This window comes from Felis catus, chromosome A1 (assembly GCF_018350175.1).
Source record: "Felis catus isolate Fca126 chromosome A1, F.catus_Fca126_mat1.0, whole genome shotgun sequence".
Lineage (NCBI taxonomy): Eukaryota > Metazoa > Chordata > Mammalia > Carnivora > Felidae > Felis > Felis catus.
Window position 1 is genome coordinate 206,189,098 of NC_058368.1, and position 21,188 is coordinate 206,210,285.

The window sequence follows — 21,188 nt, forward strand, 5'->3', positions numbered from 1 at the left end:
GAACTCCATTCCTGTAAACATGCTGATGTGCTATTTTTGTCATTCTCGGGATCAATATCTGATCATATCCTGTGATAGAAAATTCAAACATAAACTACCAAAAAATAGCTACTAAGTCAGTAGTATGAAAAACAAAGAGAAAGAAAAGGAAATAAAAGTCTCTGGACAAAACACCTACTTCATGGGATTTCTAGAGGTCACCTGCCTCAGACCTACTTTTTCTTCGGCTGTCTGGTTCTGAAGTGCCTTTAACACAGAATTGATTCTGGATTAAAAATAAAGGAATTCCTGTTAGTGACCCTGCAAGAAAGGGAACATCTACTCTCTGCTAGGCAACTTGGCAGTTGCTCTATAAATACGCAACATCTCAATGCACCTTCACAGTAACCCTATGAGGTATGCGACGAAAAGAAAGTTTGAATGACTTGTCCAAGATTATAAGGTAAGAAATACCAAGGCTGCATTCATGTTGTAGTCGGTTTGGCTCCTAATGTCATGCTCTTTCTACCTCCCGCAAGGCAATCTCTAGAGGAAGCTCATAATAATGGTAATCCCAGTGACATCCATCATTAAACAATAGTTTTATGGCCTCTGAAGCCAACGTGCCACCAGTACTACCTCCACTCCAGAGATCTGAAATCTGAGGGAAAGCATTACAGAATAGCCCGTGAATGTCACCTCCTTCTCAGCTGAGTTCCTTATACGCTTTCCACACTTTGAGGAAACTCAGAAATGTGAAGTATTGATCATGATTTTCCTCTTTGTACTGGGCAGGAGGAGGAGAACATTCTCTCCCTCCAAGCACCAAGAAGAGTGAGAATTCCTTCAGCGCCTCCGTAGGATGCTCCTTTCCTTCCAGCTTCATGTCTAGTGGCTGGGAAAAGCAGCCCAGTCCACAGAGGCCTCCTCTGCTGGAGACCCTCATCCTCCCAGAGATATGTGCCCCGAAGGTAGCTTCTCCTCCTACAGTAATTCCATATGCTCTCCAGCTTCCTAGTCAGGAGACTTGATGAATTTGCAAGGTCCCGGCAAATGGGAAGTTGGTGTCAGACAACTGGGCTAATCAGTCAAGATATTAGCCATCTAGAGCATCTGGCTTTATGCTTAATCCTGAATGAATGAATGAATGAATGAATAAATGAATGAATACATGAATACATGAATACATGAATACATGAATACATGAATGAATAGGATTGGTATATCTGAAGAGTAATACAACTATTAATCAATGCTTACTATGTGCTGGGCACTGTGCTAATCACTTTCTATGCTGAATCTCATTTAATTCTGACATTTTACTATTGTTTTACCTTCTATGATTATACTAATTTTAGAGGTGTTACCAAGGTCACACAGCAAAGTGTTAGATCTGCTTGATGCCAAAGCTGCTGCTCAGATCCCCTTGGCCAGATGACCTTCTAGTTACCCAGCCTTTTGTAACATCTGTATCAGAAAAACTTGAAACACACAAGTGCAAGCTGTCCACACATGACTTCTTCCTTCAACTGACCCCACTGCTAAAGGCAAAGTCACTGATAAAAATCGCCATTTAATTTTTAAATCTTTTAATAGCAGCAATCACATATTCCATGCTTCCTGCAGAGGGCACTCTATTCTATGCAATTGCCAGGAGATCTGGTCACCATTACCGCAAATGCTGGAGTTCCTCCTCCTCGCATTGCCTGCTTTCTGTTGGCGCTCCAATACAAGACTGCCCGCCTCCACTGGGAGGTGGGTTATTGCATTCTCGGCTCCTTGATTTCTTCCCTTGAATGCAGGGGCCCCAAGAGGACCAGCAACTCCAACCTCCATCAACCCCTCCTGTAAGATAAGAGAAAGACTGTTCAGAAAGTACTTGGAGAGAAAGATTTCAGAGTCTAGTATTAAGCTTCATGCTCAGGCAGTTATTGAGGGAGAGGACAGTCTGGGCACATACTACCTTCACTCTGTTCAGGAGGTCTTCTTCAATGACCATAATGTCTCTGCACATTGACTGGGTTTGTTGATATTAAGGCTGCATCAACGAACTTCTTGCAATTATATCTTAAATTTGTTTATTATTTTAGAACTGTTTCAGAGCATTTTGTCATACCTCATGCCATTCATTTACTTCTCACAAGAATGAATCCGGGTGGGCAGGAAGTCTGTTACCATTCTCACTTGATAGGTATGGGATCTAAGGCAAGGGGGTTAAATGTCATGTCCAGTGCTGCAATGGCTGCCAAGAGTCCTGTCCAGACAGCAACATGGTCTTATGGCCGAGTCCAGGCTCCTCTCATTACAGCAGTTCCTATTGTTAACATTTTTATTGGAAAAGCCATGGTTGGGCATGAGAAGAACATAATCTACTGGGTTCCAGACTGCCAACCTCAGAGCTGGCACTGTGCAAAATGAGGAAATGCATAAGAAGGAGAAATGCTTTTACCTCCTGTCAACATCCTTCAGTCTGCAGGCACTTCCTCAACCCAGCCTGGCCACCTTCCAACTCAGGGCCGATTCATGACCAGCGGTGCTTTTAGAATTTTCCCCCATCATATACCTTGGGGTAGGCAAGAGAGAACTTGCACTATATTCTAAGAACTTGGCTTTCCTGGTTACAAACAGATCTCAGAGACCATGCTCCTGAAACATTACTTCCAATTGATAGATGGTTTTGTTTACTGCTCCTTACCTATTTCTATCGTGTAGCCTACATCCGTCTCTCCTCCACTCGGCACCCACCCCTCACTCAGTATCATACACACCAAAACTAAACTAATGTGGTTATATCTTCCAATGAGTTTCCTTATACTTTCTTCCATAATTAGAAATTGAGTTAATAAAGTAGTCCTCTGAGTATATTAACAGGGGTAACAATAGCTTAATATATTATGATCGCTACCCCAATCCTTACCAGCAGGGGGAACTTCCATTTTATCAAATAATAGGAAATCCAAGCCACAAAGGAATGAAATCAAAATGGTAGAATTTCAATTTACCAGACAGGCTACTTGGGAAGACATTTGGAGGCAAGGAGGCTTTCCTGACGCTTGTCTACAAGCAATCATAGTTCAGTCATGTATTCATTCATTCATCAAACATTTGTTAAGTGACTTCTATGAATCAAGCCTTGTTGGGCTCTGGGAATAAAAAAAAGGAATCACAGCCCTGACCTTAAGAAATGAGTTTTCTAGAGGAGAGAGGCATATAAATAAATACAAAACTGTCCCACACTTTGTCTACTCATAAAGTCAAACTTCACATAGTTCTGTGTGAACTGACGTGCCTCTAAAGCACCAAGCCTTCAGTTGAGCACATTCAGCAGATGTTCAGAAAGTATTTGTGAGTAATTGATTGATAAAACATAATACAAAATAGAAATAGAGATATTTCAAAGAGCTTGCGATTGGAAAGGTTAAGCCATGTGCACACTAGCTGCACAGACCTGTTATGACAAAACCTCAATGAGCTGACTATGGCATAAAAGAGAGACGTGTTTTAGGCATTAATCTATTCTAATGGAGAACAGGGAATGGAGGGCATGGTGGGTCTATTCATTAAGACAAGAAAACAGAGACAGCAGAGGGCCTTAACCCCCTTGCTAGAACCCAGAAGTGCAATAGGAAGGGAGACACTAAATTAATACACAAAGAAGCATGATCTCAGGGATCAGCAGAAAAGAGTGATTCCTTTTTCATAGTGTCCAGCATAACTAGCAAAAACTCAGCACACTGACCTGCTTCATTTCCCACGAGGACTCCTTGCTCACAAGCCACACCAAATGTGTATGGTTTGCAATGGCACTGACACTGGGTCCCCTCGACGGTGGCAATGCCGCCATTTTGACAAGGTTGGCAATGGCAGGGGTCAAATTCATCCAGATATTCCTCAAGAGCCCGCTTCAGGTATAGTCTTTTCACAGAGGCACAGGGTACTTCCTTTACCAGCTCATACAGAGGGGTCAGCTATACAGATAAAGACATCATGGTCAGTAAATCAGGGTTTTAGGCAAGAATATTTTTCTCCTGGCATTTAGGCTGAATCTCCATTAAAATAAAAATCAAAAGCCACTCTCATCTTAATTCCAATTATTTCTTGTTCAAATAAAAAGAAAGCAATTCATTTTCTTTGCAAGACAAAGGGAAAAATAGGAGTGAACAGGGAAGGAATATTTTTTGTATCTTGCATAAAATTTTTCAAAACCAACAGGACATTCATTTTCTAGTTATTGAAAGTTTATTTTGAAGGAAGTACATTTCTACCCTTGCAGAGGGCAGAAGAAAAGGAAATGCACTTAAATTACAGTGAAGAAGCAAGTGCAATTAAATTTAAGATTAAATACCCAGCTCTAAGAGACTTAACATGTCTCTTAGCAGAGACCATGACTCTTTCTTCCTGACAAAATTTAAAACAGACAGACATTACTTCTCTGTGTTGAATATGTCTGATGAAAAGCAGCTTGGAGCCCCTAGATGTGCTGGCTAAGCTTTAACAATCTGCTCTCCTAAGAACAAAAATGCTCTGATTTGTAGCATTTGCCAATTTCTGCAGTATTACTACTCTTCCCATGGCCGATTTCAGGTTGCCACTGGGATGCCAGTGACCATGGAGTCGGGAAGAGATAGGCACCTTTGGCTGTTATGAGGGTCCATCTTGAGCTGGCTACAGCATACCACTGGAGTAGGAGGATAACTTACAGACCCAGCCACATCTCCCTCCATCTCTGCCCAAACTCTCTCACACTGCATTATAAAAGAACTGACTAGATGGCACTGTGTGAACGTATACCTATAATAAGTTAGCACAGCTATGATAGTGACAGTCCTATGTGGAGAAATGCAGAGTTGAGAATGAGAAGGAATGTCTGATCCTCCCTAATCAACAACTTAGAATTTTTTAAGATTTGTAACGGGGCACTGGTATTGAAAATAGGTCATTGTGAATATTGATGGTGGCACGTTATGATAAGAACGTGATATATGATAAGGCCAGGAAAACTGGCCTCTTCCTTTTACCCTTACTTAGAGGCAAATGGGTGGATATGGTGTTGGGAGGGTGCTTAAGAAGCTTTTGTAATTTGGGGGGGGGGGGCGGATTATAAAATGTGTCCAAGTCAAGTTTCACCTGAGACATTTCTTGACTCCCATGACAAAGAATAGATCATAGAATCAGTTCTGCCATAGCACTTGTTTTGAAAGGGTAAATTTGTTCCATTGGGATGGATGTGTTAGGGAACACCATGAACATATCACAAATTTCATACAATTTCATCCGTAAGAAAAACCAGGTGAACCCAGAAAAGTGGACACAACTGAACCAACATAGGAATACACAAAACACACACACACACAAACACACACTTCAAGCATCCATGCAGTTCACCGCCTGTGTAATATACTACACCCATCCACATCTGATGCAGGAACTATCTGTCCTCTGGCAGCTCTCCTCCTACCACTTCCCAATAATTCAAAGGCTCTAACCCACCCAGCACCCAGCAAGCTTCAAGTCTTTTTCTAAGAATTGTGCTACATTAATATATATGCGTTTCTTAACAATTTAACACATACAAAGCTATACTATTGTTTTTACTGATGCCTATTTTTTTTTAATGAGTGTCATAGATCAAGTTTTTGAGTATTGTGTCCTTAATCCATTTTCCCCATAAGCCAGGGGGTCTTCATTGTGCAATTCTGTCTAGCTGTCTGATTTTAGGAACACATACGTAGCATTATGACAGAAGTGACTGTATCAATAAAACATCCTAAAATTCTGCCAGTCAGGTTTGTTCTATTTTAATTTACATGTCTCCAAGAGCCTACATGCCATGGCCAGAGGAACAAAGGTGATCTGATGAGACAGTAGACAAGCCTAAATGCCTTCCTCTTGCAAGAATCTATAATTCCTCTGAATTAGAGACCAAGGAAAACATAATCAAATTCAGGTCAAAAGCTTAAAATGCAAATTTTGTTACTAATTTCTCTTGGGATTTACAAGACATTTAACCTTTACAATTGAAATATGGACATGCAAGATAATGAATCTTCTGTTTCTTATTATTATGTATGCACTCATTTTGCTATACAAAACATAATTGGGATACAAAAATGCTAATTACAGCTGTCTCTGTTTAACCACCTTGATTTAATCTCATTTTCCCAATGCGAATAAACATGTCTGCTTTGTGTGCTTTCAACAGAGCAGGACGTACCTTTTGTTTTATGACTTGGGGAAGACCAGTCACAGATTCCGCCCACGAAGCATATCGCTCTTTGTTTCCAGCAGGATTGTCCAGCTCCAGGAAACTGAGGCCAGCCACGAAGCCCGAACTGCCCCCCCTGACAAATGGGTTCCCTCGCAGAACATTGCTTTGAGTTCCTATACGAGGAGAAATCAAATGAAATAGGTCAGGATGCACAAAGGAAACAAAGAGAAGAATCAAAAAGTGAAATGTCTCTCAAGTACTAAAACACAACCCATCCTATTCTGGTAAAGGACAAACTATGGACACAATGAAAACATCAGTGATTGCCAGCAGTGGTGGGTGGGAGGAGTAAATAGTTGGAGCACAGAGAATTGTTAGAACAGTGAAATTGCTCTACATCACACTATCATGGTAGACACATGGCATTATACATTTGTCCAAGCCCATAGAATGTATAACACCAAGAAGGAACCCTAACATAAACTATGCACTTTGGGCAATGATGATATGTCAACGTAGATTCATCACTTAGAACAAATGCACCCCCGTGGTGGAGGATGCTGAGAGTGGGGAGGCCTTAGTTTCTGACAGGGGTATATGGAAACTCTTCGTACTTTTTGCTCGATTGTGCTGTAAATCTGAAACGACTCTCAAAAATATCTATTAAAAGGAAAAAGAAAAGAAAAACACAATCATTACCTGACAGTAGATGATATTAGGGAATTATTGTTCATATTCTTAATGTTCTTAGTATAATAAGAACGTTATGTTATACAGGAGACTATCTTATTTCTTAGGAAATAAATATATATTTTGGGATGAAGCATCATGGAATGTGTTTCTAAATGGTTCAGCTAGGGGCGCCTGGGTGGCTCGGTCGGTTAAGCATCCAACTTTGGCTCTGGTCATGATCTCGCAGTTTGTGATTTCAAGCCCCACATAGGGCTCTGTGCTGACAGCTCAGAGTCTGGAGATTGCTTTGGATTCTGTGTCTCTCTCTCTGACTCCACCCCTCTCACACTCTCTGTCTGTCTGTCTGTCTCTCTCAAAAATAAAATAAACATTTAAAAAAATGTTTTAATAAAAATAAAAATAAATGTGGGGAGTTCATTGCATCTGGAATATTAACTAAGCAAAAAAAGCTATTAATTAACAGGCATACATTAACACATGAAAAGTGTTCTAAACAGTAAATACCAATTAAATTCTTTTCTGCATTTAAGTGCCTTATAATTTCAGAAATATTTTTGTCTCCATTTGTAATTGATTTTTATGCTGGTCATGACTGGAAATTCCTAACTTGCAAACCAGATTTGGGGTGATCTTTAGTTCATTTCTTTTAATGAAAATTTGCAATTTCGTAAAATTCTGCAAACTCAAAAACTGTACATTTATCAGAAATTATTAAAGCCTAGGGTGCCTGGGTGCCTCAGTCTGTTAAGCATCTGACTGGCTCAGGTCATGATCTCACAGTTTGTGAGTTGGAGCCCCGAGACGGGCTCTGTGCTGACAGCGCAGAGCCTGCTTGGGATTCTCTCTCTTTCCCTCTTTCTCTGTCCCTCCCCTGCTCTCTCTGTTTCTCTCTCAAAATAAATAAATGAACTTTAAAAAAAAGAAACTTAAAAAAAAAGAAATTATTAAAGCCCGGTGTTTTTGACAAATTGCTGGAGTGCGTCCTCATTGTCATTGTTAGCTCTGGTTTTGATATGCACATAGTCACCCTTTTAAGGCAGCTTATCACAACTAAGTTCAGTCCCTCCGCTACCCAGAGCCGAATCATCTGGAGTGACTACACATTTCTGAGCTTCAACACCCGCTAAGAGAACAGCTGGGAGGACAGCCTTGGAACCAGCATCTTAACAACTTCCCGGGTAATCCCCTCGTATAGTAAAGTTGGAGAAATCACCACCTGCCCTGGCACACCTGTTTATGAATTACAGATTCTGAGAAATCCGTTTTAATTTTATTTTTAAGCCTGTAGCCTCTCTCTCCATACCTCAGGGAGCTCTCTGCTCCCTCTGGCCCTCTTCCCCCAGACAAGCAGCATGGTGCGACAATCAGGAGCCCAGACTGTGAAGCCACACATCATGCCTTTGAATCTCATGTCTGCCGCTTACCAAACGTGATCGTGGGCAATCTTTCTGTCACTCGGAGTCCCTGTCTGTATAATGAGAATATGAATAATACCTAGCTATGTGTGCTATGTGTACGTTAAACACAACATCAAATAAAATCAGTGAGCAGCTTCCAGTAGCCAGCCCAGCTGATAACTGATGTCTCTATCTTCCCAAAGCTCCCACTCATCTTTATTTCCAGATCACGATATTTCCATCTCTTTCAAAAGCATGTCCTCCTGGGGCACATGGGTGGCTCGGTCGGCTGGGTGTCCGACTCTTGATTTCGGCTCAGGCCATGACCTAACAGTTTGTGATTTCGAGCCCCACATCAGCTTTGGATTGGGATTCGTTCTCTCTCCCCCTCTCTCTGCCCTTCCTCTGCTCATGAATATTCTCTCTCTCTCTATCCCTCTCTCTCTCTCTCTCAAATAAACTTAAAAAAAAATTTTAAAAACAAAAACAAAAACATGTCCTCCTCCTCTGTCATGCCAACTCCACGAAGACAGGCATTTTCTCCGGCATGTCACTGCTTGTACCCCAGTGCCTAGAACAAATCCTTGCATGTACCACAGGCTCCATAAACAGTTGATGAATGAAGGAAGTGAATGAGTACATACACCTGGTTTCATTCCTCTGTCTTCCTCCTTCCTACAGTCATCTGCCAATATCCCAAGAATCCCCACTTCCTCAGTAAGAACTCTGGCATCTGGGTCAGTCTTCACCTTTGCCCCAATTTATGCTGTCACCGAGAATTTAAGCTCTAGTACCTGCTCAGTCCATTGCTACCACACTAAGAAGCTCACTGTAAGGCAAGTTAAGTTGTAATCACCAAATTCAATGAACAGTCTCCAGCCCTTCTCTTACTTAACTTCTGTCTAGAATTTCTCTTTATTGACTTCTCTTTCTCCTTTATTTTTAATGTTACTGATCTTTTCTGGTTGTTTTTTTTTTTTTTTTTTTTAAGTAGGCTTTTTGCCCAAACTCACGACCCTGAGATCAAGAGTTGCATACTCTACCAAACTGAGGCAGCCAGGCACCTCTTCGCTGATTCTTATCCTGTCAGATTATCCCTTCTCAGTCCCTCTTCTTTCTCTACAACTTTATCTTTTAACCTTTCATTTAATCACTTCCTGTACTAAATCCTTTAATGGTACCCCCTTGTTACCAGAATGAAATCCAAATTCCTTAACAGGGCATCTAGACACAATCTAAATCAGGTTTTGTTTTTTTTTTCCAGTTCCTTTCTAATCACTCAAAGAATAGCACACCACCTTCCCCACTCCCTCTGCCATCACCACGACCACCACCACCACCAGCAGCAGCATCTGAGCATCCATGTCAGAGTGGAACTAAATCTCTCCTGTTGGTGTCCTTTTTCTAGGCTGGATTGCCAACTGTCACTGCAGGTGGAAAAGGTAGTATATGCTGAGGACACATCTACCGTGCACAGGAGATACCCAGTGAACTTTCCATGGCAGTGTCTCACTGTCATGACATATGAAAGAGAGAGCAGAGGCAAAAACAACCAAATACATTTTTAAAAACACAAGATAGAACACCTGATAAAATTTCAAAGGACCTTGAGGCCAGGAATTAACCACAAGAGAGAGGGATGGAGATTAAGCTTGTAATGCAAATTGCCCCCTTCTTATTTACCTGAATCTGATTTTAAGGCATCTTCCAGCTCCTTGCATTTGCCCTTTGATGACGAATACAAAAATTTGAAACTTGATGAAGTACATGTCTTTATATCTGTTGAACTAAGACCTGAGGGAAAAGTTTTAAAGGTTTTATTTCTGCATTTGTTAAACACGTCTTTTGAGATGCAGCTAGGTGGGAGGATAGGGATACTCTACTATTGTGGCCATCTAATCAAGAGTGATATGATAGGGACATTTTCAAGTGCTGTAGGAGGATCAAGGGTCAGAAAAAGGAATATATTTTTTTTGTTATTAAACAAAATAACACGTACATGCATACACTTAGGAATGAAGCATCATGTGTCTGAAACTTACTTTCAAATGATTCAGCAAATTTTGGCTTCTATTATCTTGGATCAGAGAGAGGAGACTGGGGTGATTTCTACATGAAACAGTGGAAGGAACACCCGGAACAGTGATATCTTTGACCCACATACAGTCAGCTTCTCAAGTATGAAGCAAACAGATAAAAGTAGACATGTGATGGTCCCAGTCCACCTACTGGAAACCCCAAAAGCTGGGCTCTGATTCTATAGTAATTAATTCCTAAAACCTCAGGTCTACTGCCTCAATCTCTTGATTTTAATATGTTTACTATCTCTAGTTTCTAACAATTCCTTCCCATGACTCATAACCTCAGAATGTAACAATTTCTACTCATTATCAAATGGAGTTTTGCCAATGCATTTTTTAAAGAAGGATAGAAAATAATAAGTGTGGAAATATATTTTTCTTATATAATTTTGCCAACTGTGTTGTAATAATCTCAATATTTCTTAAAGGAATAATGGGGGGGATCTATTACATCTCAGGAGTTTTGATTATATTTCAGTTAGAACTTTTAGGAAGGACAGAAACTTCTCAAGAGTAAAATTTTTACTTAAAAAATATGCTTTGACCAAATTGGAAAGCTTTAATAAAATTCTCCCCCATTTCTTTAAGTGCTAAGGAATAAATGGTTGGCAGGCAGTGAAACTAAGTTTAGATCAAGCCACTTGCTGGATTAATTTTCCAAAGAAATATTGTCCCTGTCATTGCTACAAAAAAAACTTGTGCTTATACATCATTTCCAACCAGGGAAGTTAGAAAAGTTCAAATTCTAGTTAAATCTTAACTGGTAACAAAAAAACTAAGCCCATTGGGGGAAAAAAAGCCAATGGAAACATAGAAAAATATTGTAATTCACCCACAAGGGAAGGTTACAAGATTTCCTCTGAATCTCATGTAGTAAGTGTTATTCTCCTCCAAGGTTGTAAGGGAGCCTTGACTGAAGAGAAAGACCCCGAAGAGGTGATTTGGAATGGAGAAGGAAGTGTGGACATCAGCTGAAGGACAAAGTTGTGAAGAAGTAGGTTTGACTTGGAATATTAGTAAACCAGCCAAAAGGTGTTTGGAGAGAAGGAATGGACACTAAGACACAACCCTCTACCCTCCCACATCGGGACACATGGTGAGGACTGTCCTCTTACTATGGGGTCCAAAAAATCATGAACTCCATGGTGTGCACTGATTCTAACAAAAATCAGGCCATTCTAGCAACAACATAGCATAAGGAAAAAGTTCAGCTGACTTGGGAGCAAGTTAGACCTCCTTACAACCCATATGCCCGTGGGTGAGTCTTATCTAACACTGACTCTCCATGTCTCAGTCTGTGGGACAAGAATTATAGTGGCCATCTCTCTGGGTAGCGGTGAGGATCATTGCTAACATGAAACTTGCCTCTTGTAAGAAAGGCATCCAATAAATTCAAGCCATAAGAATTAGGTAGTAAGCAAACTTGTGATATCCAGAGCAGGTTTTTTTTATAGGAATGTGAGTGGCAACGAACAGAGGTAAATAAAATACTTCTTTAAAACATTTTGATTTCTGAAATATAATACCTTATTAGCTTTTCCTCAAAGAATATTACTTAAGCTGAGAAATGGATAACATTAAAAAGTATTCTAAAAATCCAATCAATACCTCCTGGAGACAGCCAGTAATGATGATGGTTATCTCACATTTCAGGGTACTAGCCAAAAGAGTAGGCAGTTTGAAGAGTTTGAGTAGATTATAATGGATTCACACCACTTTGGATTCCTTTGCAATTTAATCTCTATTTGTCATACTTTAAATCTCTAAAAGTTTAAGCTAACTACATGTTATTTCCCCCATTAAAATTCCTGCAATGCTTGCAGTTAATAAATTTTTTTAATACTCTACCGCTTTCTTTGATTTTTTCTGGGTCCACATAAAATAGAATTTTGTACTCTCCTCCTAAGGACCCAGACTGCAGGTAATGTGTCCCATACTGGTCGATTAATCTTCGGTAGGCACCGTAGTCATACAGAGAGGGAAGGTAGGAGAGTTCCTTCCAGAAGGGCTCAGCAAGTTGTAAAAATTCTGGATTGTTATTGATAAACTGAGCCACTTCCACAGTGTTCTGGACAACCAACAATTGATGACTCTATGGGAAGAAGGAAGAATAAAAGGAGTTTTAGTTTGAAGATAAAAAGTCAGTGAAATTACTTTCCTGTTCAATGTCTCCATCAACTGCCACCTCCAACCCAAACTATATGAATTTTTATTTTTGATGCATGATGAGGTCTTTTCTGGGCTCACTCACCTGAAGCAATCTAAAGAGTTTTTGGAATGCCAAATAGGAATATCTGAGTGATACGTAATTTCTTACATATATGGCCTTTAAAATCTCAACTAGAAAAAAAGCATCATCTTCATTCCCTACTAAACAAGCTCACAAATAGGTATATAAAATAATGTGTCCCTAAGGAGTATACATTGACAATGACTTATAGGTAAGGTGAACATATAATTTATATCTCATACTATGGTTCCTCACTTTATAATGAGGCTTTTTTTTAATTTTAGTGTAATTTACATACTATGTTATATTAGTTGCAGGTGTACAATATAGTGATTCAACAATTCCATATGCCACCTGGTGTTCATCACAAGTGCACCCCTTAATCCCCATCACCTGTTTCACCCATCCCCCCCACCTGCCTCCCTTCTGATAACCATCAGTTTGTTCTCTATAGTTAAGAGTCTGATTTTTTGGTTTGTCTCTTTTCGTTGTTGTTTGTTTTCTTCTTTTTTTTTTTTAATTTTTTTTTAACGATTATTTATTTTTGAGACAGAGAGAGACCGAGCATGAACAGGGGAGGGGCAGAGAGAGGGGGATACACAGAATCTGGAACAGGCTCCAGGCTCTGAGCGGTCAGCACAGAGCCTGACGCGGGGCTCAAACTCACGGACCATGAGATCATGACCTGAGCTGAAGTCGGACGCTTAACTGACCGAGCCACCCAGGCGCCTCTGTTGTTTGTTTTCTTAAATTCCACATGTGAGTAAAATAATATGGTATTTGTCTTTCTCTGAATGACTTATTTCACTAAACATTATACTCTCTTGATCCATCCATGTTGTTGCAAATGGCAAGATTTCATTCTTCCTTATGCCTGAGTAATATTCCATTGTATATATATAGTATACCTTCTTTACCCATTCATCTATCAATGGACACTTGGGTTGCTTCCATAATTTGGCTATTGTAAATACTGTTGCAATAAACATAGGTGTGCATCTACCTTTTCGAATTAGTGTTTGTATTCTTTGGGTAAATACCCAGTAGTGGATATGAGGTTTTTGAAACACTTCCTAAGCATCTTTTAATGATGTCCAAGACAGATCTACCTTATATCAAATCCTCATTTCTGTGAACAATAATACAAATACAATAAATGTTTATACAATTCTTATTCCCATAGTCAGATTCTTAGTCACAAAACAAACAAAATCAATATTCCTTTATACCTCCCTGTGATTTATTAATCAAGTTACTGACTTCAAGAATGAGATGAAGTATGCAGATTTTGAATGATGGTCAACGTGAAAATTCATCAGCAGTAGGTATACATCAATTAGTACAAGTCATCTCAACTGTTCAGATTGCCCAAGATAAAAATTTTAGTATCTCAAAACAACAAACTTTCTAAAAATAAGATTTTTAACTTCCTCAGATAAAAATTTTGGTATCTCAGGGCACCTAGGTGGCCCAGTCACTTAAGCGTCCAACTCATGATTTCAGCTCAGGTCATGATCTCACAGTTTGAGAGATCAAACCCCACATCCAATTTTGTGCTGACAGCACTTAGCCTGCTTGGGATCCTCTCTCTCTGCCCCTCCTCTTACCCCTGTGCCCTCACATGCCTTCTCTCTCTCTCTCTCTCTCTCTCTCTCTCAAAATAAATAAATAAATAACATTTTTTTAATGTGGTATCTCAAAAGTAACAAAGTGTTTTAAAATCTTTTAGTTTTATGCACCTTCTAAGAAAGATTCTAGCATTACTGTTTAGAAAACATATATTAACAGGATTTTTTCAATTCTATAACACATATAATCATGTATAGCAATCATAAATTAGAAATTTAAGAAAATTTTAACTAGTAGATTTGAAAGTAATGCTTTTTTAAGATTTTCAAATAAGAACAAATACTTTAATAAGAAAAACAAAGTATAGGGGCGCCTGGCTGGCTCAGTCAGTGGAGCATGAAACTCTTAACTTTGAGGTCGTGAGTTTCAGCCCAAGGTTAGTCATAGAGGAAAGAAAGAAAGAAAGAAAGAAAGAAAGAAAGAAAGAAAGAAAGAAAGAAAGAAAGAAAGAAAGAAAGAAAGAAGACAAAGTATTAATAGATATATTATCCAAGAGAATTGACAAGATACAATGTTACCTCTTAAGGAAATATATTACATTGTCTCTTTGAAGAAGATACTACTACCCTAATTTAAAAATGAAAGCTGATCCTTTTGGTAAGTACACTTTTGTTAATGTTAGAAATACTTAAGCAGTAAAATATGGAAAAGTTAACTCATGTTTCATACTAACCTTTTGCTTTTGGATTTCATTGCTGTGTGAAATATGACTATACGAAGAAGATGCTGAAGATCTAAAAAAGGAGCGTTTCCTACTAGATGATGTATATTCTGCTGAAGTATGTTTTACATAAGACCAGCTACTGTTGTAAAATTCATAATTAAAATCATTATTTATCTTCACCTATAAAGAAAATGAAAAGTTTTGTTGTGACTAAATCAAGGCCTTGGGTATAACCCAAAATCTTTTGCCATGGATCCTTTAACGTGAATACTTTCTTTACACAATCCTCTCCAAAAAAAGAAAGCTCTTCATTGACACAAAACAACTGTGGCTCTCATGGTGACCAGGCCCATATAAATATAAGGAATAGAGTCCATTCTATAATTATTCTTCGTTAAGCAGGAGACATGGTCTCAGTAATGGTAATCCCAAGTGATTCACAGAATGCATTTGTGTACAAACATCACCCATTTTGTTTAATGTCAACATCTAGGCCAGAAGTCAGAAAATTAACAAAACCATACTAACAGAGAACTGAAAAGCACTTGGCTCTTGATTTTTCATCTAATAAAAGGGAACAGAAATGCAAATCGGTGATCTGAAGCATGTAGATCTTTTGGACTTTGGGAATGTTCTATATGATCCAGTAGTAGCTATAATTTTCTAATTAATGCTGAAACTGGATTTTTTTTCTGTGATAGATAGTAGAAGAAAAGGCCATCCCACAAGAATTTTGAAGCAGGCAACAGGATAGTCACATGTGGCTAACAGAGTCATGACAGCTCCAGCACTGATGAAGAAGATAATCATTTATTTATCCCTTACTTTATCCTAGATCAAGTGTCAAAATAAAATGCCTACAGGGGGCTGGCAAGTAATATAAATGTTGGAGGCATTCAGGGGAAGGCAGGGTGATGAAGTGAACACACGCACTGTGGAAAAGGGGTACCAACGCAGGAATCCATCATACAGTTAACCATGTGTAACTACAGGTTCTAGCACTGACAGGTGATCTGTTTTCAAGAAAGGAGATAAATCTGAATCTTGACACAAAAATCTCGAAATTTTTAAGTCATAGACAATTAATTTGCTAACAAATGCCAGTCACCGCGAGAATAAAACAAGACACGCACGAGGACTCCCTCTCACAATGTCTGCTCCATATAAAATAGTCAAATCAGTAACTGTGTTTCCACGAGCATTTGTGTTGTTAGCATATATCCATACACATCTGTGTTTGAGATCGAAGTATAAAAAAGCACAGGGAAAATTAAAATGATGGGTATGATATACTTTAAACACAAACCTAAAAGGAAAGAAAATGACAGATTATTATGCAGTCATTTTAAATGATGCCTATGAAGAGAAATACTCATGTTAAATGAGAAACTGTTATAAATGTGATAATCCTGTTAATTACATCAGTGCAAGTATATTCCCCAGTCAAAAAAAAAAAAAAAAAAAAGACTGGAAAGAAATTCATCAGGAAAATGCCAGAAAATATTATATTACTTTTATCATTGCCCATGTTCAAAATTATGCATGAATGTTAAGAACACACCACAAAATACGAAAAGATAGATTTATTCATATCTTTTATTAGGGCATTATTTTCATTAAATTATGAAATGGATCTATTTCAAAGTCAAATGCATAAGTTTAGGTCAAAGCTGAGATGGAGAATATATGTATTATTATTGACTACAAAGAAGACGTTAATAAGAATGCTATTAGAGATTTCTGCAGCCACTAGATACTGTTTTGGTCCTATTAGGTTTTAGATAGGCACACAATTTAATTTTTTTTTCTCTCTCTCTTAAGAAAGAGAAGTTATCTATCTTCCTTTTGATGTAAAAAAAAAAAAAAAGAAAGAAAGAAAACCTATTTTCCCTCTTCAGATCTACAATTCAAATACTCGATTCATGCAAATAAGCCTCTTAGATGATTTAGTTCGGCACCTCCTCACTCTCCTCTGCTCTACATATGGCTGCCAAGTCATCTTCTTCAAGCTGATGTGATTTTCTTAAATGACCCTGAATTGATGCTCTCTTTCCCATCTAACTTTGAATCCTGAATTCTCTCAGACTGATCCTTCCTCTAAAATCACAAACTCAAACATCCTACAGTCTGCCACCTATACTCTTTTGACTCTCATACTATCATCACCAGAGCAATTATTCAACTTCGTAGAAACAAGTTCTTCAACTTAGTTTCCTTTCTCTCTCCCTATCAGCACCTTCATTTTTTTCACTTCTTTCTTTTTCGGATTGCCTTCATGGTTCATGACTTCAACAGTTTCTCATCAATGAACTTAACATCCTCGCCTAGATAGACCCTGCCATCATGCTTGCCAGGCAGAATTCCAACCTGGTTCAATGCTCACAGCCAAGCTACTTAGCACTACAATAGAAAAATCACACAGCTACAGATGGGTACCACTGTAAGTCCATTCATGATTTCTGATCTCAGGGGAACCCTCAATGCAGTCCAGCAGCCCTATATTTCTTTAGTCCGTTCTCTTTCTTTCCCATTTTCTACAGTACCTATTTCAAAAGTTCAACCCCTACCTCAATCCCCCAATCTTAGAACCACTTTCCTCACTTTCAGAAAATGACCTTAACCTCTTTCTTTACAAACATTCCCATTACCAGACAGAGGATTCCTAAATTTCTGGCTAACAAATCGACAAACATATTTACATTTCTCCCCTTCCTTTCTTCCACAGGTGTCCCTCCTCCATCTAAAGCTAACTTCTCTGATTGATCCCATTTACAACTGCACAAGAGCCATAAAATAGGGATAAACTTAGCCAAAGTTGTTCAAATATCTGTATGCTGAAAGCTATAGAAAACCTATGAAGGAAATTGAAGAAGATATAAAGAAATGGAAAAACATTCCATGCTCTTGGATTGGAAGAACAAATATTGCTAAAATGTCACTACTATCCAAAGAAATCTACACATTTCATGCAATCCCAATCGAAATTGCACCAGCATTCTTCTCAAAGCTAGAACAAACAGTCCTAAAATTTGTATGGAACCACAAAAGACCCCAAATAGCCAAAGTAATGTTGAAAAAGGAAACCAAAGCAGGAGGCATCACAATTCCAGACTTTAGCCTCTACTACAAAGCTGTAATCATCAAGACAGTAAGGTATTGGCACAAAAACAGACACGTAAACCAATGGAATAGAACAGAGAATCCAGAATTGGACCCACAAATGTATGGCTAACTAATCTTTGACAAAGCAGGAAAGAGTATCCGATAGGAAAAAAAACAGTCTCTTTAGTAAATGGTGCTGGGAGAACGGGACAGCAACATGCAGAAGAATGAAACTGGACCACTTTCTTATACCATACACAAAAATAAACTCAAAATGGATGAAAGACCTCAATGTGAGACAGGAAACCATCAAAACCCTAGAAAAGAACCAGGCAACAACCTCTTTGACCTCAGCTGCGGCAATTTGTTGCTCAACACATCTTCTAAGGCAAGGGAAATAAAAGCAAAAATGAACTATTTGACCTCATCAAGCTAAAAAGCTTCTATACTGTAAAGGAAACAATCAACAAAACTAAAAGGCAACCGACAGAATGGGAGAAGATATTTGCAAATAACATATCAGATAAAGAATTAGTATCCAAAGTCTATAAAGAACTTATCAAACTCAACACTCAGAAAATGAATAACCCAGTGAAGAAATGGGCAGAAGACACAAATAGACACTTTGCCAAAGAAGACATCCAGATGGCAATAGACACATGAAAAAATGCTCAACATCACTCATCATCAGGGAAATACAAATCAAAACCACACTGAGATACCACCTCACACTGGTCAGAACAGCTAAAATTAACAATTCAGGAAACAACAGATGTTGGCAAGGATGTGGAGAAACAGGAACCATCTTGCACTGTTAGTGGGAATGCAAACTGGTGCAGTCACTCTGGAAAACAGTCTGGAGGTTCTTCAAAAAATTAAAAATAGAACTGCCCTACGACCCAACAATAGCATACTAGGAATTTATCCAAAGGATACAGGAGTGCTGATTCATAGGGCACATTTACCCCAATGTTTATAGCAGCACTTTCAACATTAGCCAAATTATGGAAAGAGTCCAAATGTTCATCAACTGATGAATGGATAAAGAAGATGTGGTTTATATATACAATGGCATACTACTTGCCAATGAGAAAGAATGAAATCCTGCCATTTGCAACAACATGGATGGAACTGGAGGATATTATGCTAAGTGAAATAAGTCAGTCAGAGAAAGACAGATATCATATGTTTTCACTCACATGTGGAACTTGGGAAACTTAACAGAAGACCATGGGAGAAGGGAAGGGGAAAAAATAGTTTCAAACAGAGAGGGAGGCAAACCATAAGAGACTCTTAAATACAGAGAAAAAACTGAGGGTTGATGGCAGAGGGGCAAAGGAGAGGGGAAAATGGGTGATGGACATTGAGGAGGGCACTTGTTGGGATGAGCACTGGGTGTTGTATATAAGTGATAGATCACAGAAATCTACCCCCAAAACCAAGAGCAAACTGTATACACTGTATGTTAGCCAACTTGACAATAAATAATATTTTTTTAAAAAACTGAGTTATCTTCCAAAAACAAACAAACAAACAAACAAAAATAATAAAGCTAACTTCTCTGTCTCTTCTCTGTATTTCATTCCTTCCCACCTCTTCTAAGGACTTATTAAATTCATTATTCATTCCCTCTCCCACAGCTTCCATTTTTCTCTCTCTACGGTTTCATTCCGTATATATCAAACTCATATATATTCCAACCCCACTTAAGTATAGTGTGTTACAAGGGTTCTGGAGACACTCTTGGGTTCAGAATCCATGTTTGTTATCTATTACCTCTATGATTGTGGGTAAATCATTCAGCATTGTTTCTTTCAGTTTCCTCAACTGTAAAATAGAGATGACAGTGCCTACTTTTTTTAGGTTATTATAAAGAAAAGAAGATCCATTAAGCACTTGAAACAGTGGACAGTATATAATGTATGTGAGCTATTTTTTGATCATCATTTAAATGATTCCTGGTTTAAAAGGTAGATTTAGGAATCTCAGATATCCAGGGATGCCTCAGTGGCTCAGTCGGCTGAGCATCCAACTCTTGGTTTCAGCTCAAGTCGTGGTCTTGCAGTTTGTGGGATGGAGCCCCACATCGGACTCTGTGCTGACAGCAGGGAACCTGCCTGGGATTCTCTCTCTCCCTTTCTCTGTCCCCTCCCCCATCTGTATCTCTCTATCTCTCTCAAAATAAATAAATAAAATTAAAAACTAAAAAAAAAGAAATCTCAGATATCTAGATTCAGACCAACAGAGGAAGCAGAGGATCAGATCATTAATCATTAGTTAAAATAACATTAGAATATAATTTTGTGATTCTTATTTGATATACACTAGTATCTCTTTTCCCAAAATATAATGAAGTGCATTCAAAACTAAATACAGGAGGATCCAAGAAGTAATTCATTTTCTCCACCCTAATTTTTACTCCCATCTGTGACTCATTCCAAGTTGACAATGAACAAAAAGTCTTTCGGTAGCCTCCCAGACAACTACAGGAGGGGCACCTTCCAAAGCGACCATGGAGCAGGAATGTGCTTGTGTGTCAAAGGCTTCCTCGTGGGATGAAAAATATGAGGAGATAGAGAAAGTGCATGGCATCAAAGAAAGTGACTTAGTCAACAAGAGACCAAGTTTGCCCTGGATAAACTACAATGCTCAAAACTGAAACAGAGATCACAAGAGAAATTAACTGATTCTGTTCTGTGTTTACTTACTAATGTTTATGTTCCGACAAGTCAGAAGTCATCTTCCACTCAGAGGTAACTGAACACCCAGTGGCCTCAGGTCTATCTGCCTGTGGAAGACACTTACCACCTGCATATCCACATGGGGTTAGCACTTCAGGGACTGACTCATTGCTTCCATCTCACTTCCCTCAGGCTGGATCCTCAAAACATCTCTATAATTTCCCTCTAACTCTGACAAACTCCTTCAAATTCAGTGACTGGAAAGGCATTTCAGATGTCAATCCAAAAACCAAGCCATGCTGAGGGAAATGAATGTCAGGATTATGCTGTTATTAAATTATTTCTCTTCTTCAGAAACTGCAGACTTCCAGCATGTCTATCCTCCAACTATGTCAGAAATTCTCTCATTATTTTCTCTGCTCTGTAACATTCTAAATTTGATCCAAAAATATATATGCAATTATCCCTCTTATAATTATGAAGAATTATCAACCCATCCTCCTAGGAATAGGAGAAAAAAGTTT

General features: G+C 38.7%; 1 protein-coding gene across 3 annotated transcripts in view; it reads right to left on the minus strand.

Moving 5' to 3' along the window:
• C7 (complement C7) overlaps positions 1-21,188 on the minus strand; it is a 56,511-nt gene that overhangs the window by 17,641 nt on the left and 17,682 nt on the right. For all 3 annotated transcript variants that reach the window (XM_019811479.3, XM_019811484.3, XM_003981508.6), the window contains 6 exons: positions 14,891-15,061; positions 12,207-12,450; positions 9,961-10,071; positions 6,194-6,360; positions 3,719-3,947; positions 1,653-1,824 (listed from right to left, as the gene is read on the minus strand). In XM_019811479.3, coding sequence (XP_019667038.2) covers positions 1,653-1,824; positions 3,719-3,947; positions 6,194-6,360; positions 9,961-10,071; positions 12,207-12,450; positions 14,891-15,061 — 1,094 coding nt within the window. The remainder of the gene's footprint in view (positions 1-1,652; positions 1,825-3,718; positions 3,948-6,193; positions 6,361-9,960; positions 10,072-12,206; positions 12,451-14,890; positions 15,062-21,188) is intronic.